We start from the raw sequence: 3,982 nt of genomic DNA on the forward strand, positions 1-3,982 counted from the left end.
ACTCTAAAGTTACAACTTAAATCCTTAAACTATTGATCTCTTATTATATTTAAAAAGCATAATTATACACAAAACATATAACAAAATAATAATTGAAGTAACTAATTACTTTTCAGATCTATAGGATGTATACATATAATTTTTCTTTTCATCAAAAGATAGTATTTTTTTTCATTTAAATCATATTATCTTACAATCATCTAAACTATTGCTTGTTTAAAAAACGAACCATTCAAATATCATTTATTAAATTACAATATCATCATACATTGACAATCATATTTTAATATAATTAGTATTGAATTTTTAAAATTTTCTTATTTTATTAATTTATTTTTACATCCTATCTTATAAACTCACTAGGTGTGAGACTCATATATTATACGGGTTGATTTAAAAAAAAAATTAAACATTAAAGTGTAAACGAAAAATATTTTTTAATGTATAACTTTAAAATAAGAAATGAAAAAATATTTTTATTGTAATTTAATATCATATATATGATATTTAATATTTTAGATATATAAGTATATGACTTTAATTTAAAAATTGAAACAAATCAAAAATTGACAAACGGATAATATTTATTTCAAAAATACTATAAAATGACAAGTGTCAAAACTTATGAGAGATTGACATATGACAAAAAAAACATCCATTTGTTAAGGAGGATAGGTTCCATCATTCTCTGACTTAGTTTTCATATATATATAAAAGTGTTATATAAAATAAATTGTTGGTTGTGTTAAGTTATTGATAAATAAAAAAATAAGTTTACATATCATTGGTTGCTATCAGAGAGAAAATAATACTTTAATTGAAGATTGGATTACCGATTATGAGCACACAGTAAACAAATAAACATGGTTTTAGAAGTACAAAGGGATTTCTTCTTGGTGTTGTAACCGTGTGGCATAAGTGTAATTAAAAGAAAGTGGGAGGACAAATTTTAATAAAGCTAAAACGAGGATGCCTTCGTCAGCAAGGGATAAACGATAGCTCCTATCGACACGCGCAGAAGTTTCCAGTAGCCACGAACACCTACACGTATCCAGATCTTTACAGAAAAATATTATAAATAATAAAATATTCAAAGGTATCAATCGCGAAAATATCTAGAGAAGGCTATAAATACCCCAAAAGTTATTCAGATCATTTTTCTGAAACTTCTGCAAGAAAAGGAAACTTGTTCGCGAATTACATTTAAGTACAGATATCTTCAACTTCTGTTTCTCTTGCTCTTATTTTCTACAAGAACAGATTTCAAAGGCGTCAAGTCTGAATCAATCTCTAATTATTTTGTGGAGTATAACTCGATACACAGAGAGGTATGTTTGCGTCTGATCTTTTTGTTATTTTGTGTGAAAATCGTTGGATCTGGATTTAACATTTGAAGTTTAGTACACTTATTGTTTTTGGAGACTTGGGACTAGGGTTTTATCTTGGATTTGTGCAATTTGTGCTCTTTGTTATGAATCATAAGTACGCTGCCTCTTAATTTTTTGATGGCGTTTTTGGAAGCATTAATCGTACTTTGATTCTCTGGTTTGTTAGTAGTCGATATTGGTGGAATTGATTTTATCGATTTGATATTTGATGCCTGATAAACTTTAGATACTTGGGCATATTCGACTTGAAATGAATTGTTATCCTATGAGTTTCTATATGGCATTTGTTTTTATAGAACTGCTATTGGTTAGAATGTTGTTTGTATGCGATATCTGTTTGCAGATTAATAAACTGTGATTGTGTAATGTGTAGTTAAGGACTGAATTGAATTGAGTTTCTGGTGTTGTTTAAACTGACATAATTTATCAAGTTAATCTGGATCTTTAATCTCTTTCCTTGGAGCCCTAGTTATTTACAATCTCGGAACCCTAGTAATTTACTTTCTCAATGATGTGTAGATGAGTAACCCTTGAAGATCCAGTATTCAGTTATTTCTTCTATGAAACACTTATTCTTTCATCTAAACCCCAATAGGAGGCAATGATTATATCTGGTTGGCTCTTTTCATCTTTTGCTCATTGCTTGATTCTTCTTCATTTACAGAAACACTGAGATGGATATTCTTAGTCAAACTTCCAATACATCTTCTTTACCAATGGATCCTTCAAGAAAGAAGAAAACAAGAAGCAGGCGTGATGCACCAAAAAAGGTGGCTGCAACAATTGCCAAGTGGAAAGAAAATAACAACATTACCCGAAAAGCCCCTGCAAAAGGGTCCAAGAAAGGTTGTATGAAAGGTAAAGGAGGACCTGAAAACTCAAGGTGTCAGTATAGAGGAGTGAGGCAAAGAACATGGGGTAAATGGGTTGCAGAGATCCGTGAACCCAATAGGGGTAAACGGTTATGGCTTGGAACTTTTGGGTCGGCCATTGAAGCTGCCCTAGCTTATGATGAAGCCGCCCGAGCAATGTATGGACCTTCCGCCCGACTCAATCTACCAAATTGTCAGTCAACAAATGATTACGATTGTTCTCGGTCAATGTCTAAACCTGCTTCTAGTTGTGACTCTACCACCACTACATGTGATCTTCTGCAAATGGGACATGATGAACCGTTGACTTTGGTCAAAGAAGAACCTATTGAGGAGAAAAAAGATGTGGGATTTTGTATTGGTGAAGGTTACTTTCAAATGCTACCTGAAGATGAGATGTTTGATATGGATCAGCTTCTTGAGGATTTGGATCAAAGAGATGGTTTTGTGCCCAATTTGAACCCAAATGATGCTGCTACTTATGAACCAAACAATCTAGACATGTGGCAAGGTTCTTGTTTGGATTTCTTGAACACAGGAAGACCTGAAGATGACAGTTTTGCAATGGCAGAGTTGGGTTTGAGTTTTGATCATGAATTACTGAATTAGGTTGAAAGAGATGGATATGAACTAACTGTAACAGTATTTTTTTTTTCCTTTTTTAGTGGGTGTCTTTTTAAACCTGTTCTCAGTTGGCTTTTTGATACAAGGGAATTAGGTTTTTGACTTTGTATATAGTTGGTTAATAAATAGAGTGTAAATGGTATGGTTATCTTTTAAGCTTTTGATAATGATAGATTTATAGTTACAGTCTTGTGTTTGGTTTTTTAGTAATTTATTATATATGATCTTTAAACTGAAATGAGTTCTTGTAATAAATGGTAGGAGGCAATTTTGTGGCCACAAGTAACTGGTGTCTGATCACATAAATTGTATAAATTTCTCATGTCTTTCTGAGACAATAATATGATTTGGAATTTTAGGTTTTCTTTAACGTGATATGTGGATTGCTTATGATCTGTTTCCATTGTCAAGTTAAATAAGTGAAATGTGTGTTTTGTTTGCAATATGAACATTAAAGTTTCATTGTTAATTATCAACATTTCATTTTGCTTTAAGTCACAGTTACTGATTGGGAGAATGCAACCCAACTAAGAGCATGTTCAATTAAGTGATCAAGTTCTTTTTACCAATTTATTTATAGGACCATCTATTTGTATTGATATTATTTTATTGTTTTTGTATTGTTTAGCGGATATATGGTTCATTAGCATGACCTAGACTGTTCTAGCGCGCCAGCCTGGCTTGGCGCGCCCCTGCCAACCCTGCCTGGCGTTTCCTTGCCAGCCTTGCTGGGACTCTCCTGTTGGCCCGGCCTGGGGACTCCCGCCAGTCCTGCTGGGGACTTTCCTGTCGGCCCGGCTCAACACTCTCTCGCCTGGCACTCCCTTGCCAGCCTTTCCTGATGCGCGCCCGCTAGCCTTGCATGGGGCGCACTCGCCAGCCCGCCTGGCGCCTCCGGGCAGCCTTACCCAGCTCCTTGCTAGTTGGGCCTGAATTGGGCTAGCCCAAGGCTTGACCTAATTCCCCTTATTGTCCACTATAAATAGAATAGTGCCTCCTCCATGAAGAGGAACCTCTCAAGGACTTTTCCTAGTTTTTTTTCCCTAGGACCTTTCCCTTAGACCTCTCCCCATGGCTCAGCCGCCACACTATACTCCG

At 34.6% G+C, this 3,982-nt stretch overlaps 1 protein-coding gene across 1 annotated transcript; it reads left to right on the forward strand.

Annotated features, from left to right (window-relative positions):
* The first annotated feature begins 1,102 nt into the window (after positions 1-1,102).
* LOC145070441 (uncharacterized) lies at positions 1,103-3,032 on the forward strand. The gene is made up of 2 exons (XM_079017382.1): positions 1,103-1,328; positions 2,053-3,032. The coding sequence occupies exon 2, from the start codon at positions 2,063-2,065 to the stop codon at positions 2,867-2,869; it is 807 nt and encodes a 268-aa protein (XP_078873508.1). The 5' UTR covers positions 1,103-1,328; positions 2,053-2,062; the 3' UTR covers positions 2,870-3,032.
* The last annotated feature ends 950 nt before the right edge of the window (positions 3,033-3,982 follow it).

Source organism: Lactuca serriola, chromosome 8 (genome assembly GCF_051521515.1).
Source record: "Lactuca serriola cultivar US96UC23 chromosome 8, Lser_US96UC23_V15, whole genome shotgun sequence".
Taxonomy (NCBI): Eukaryota; Viridiplantae; Streptophyta; class Magnoliopsida; order Asterales; family Asteraceae; genus Lactuca; species Lactuca serriola.

Coding starts and splice junctions, on each gene's coding strand:
- LOC145070441 (XM_079017382.1), top strand. CDS start 2,063: ATGGATATTCTTAGTCAAACTTCCAATACATCTTCTTTACCAATGGAT.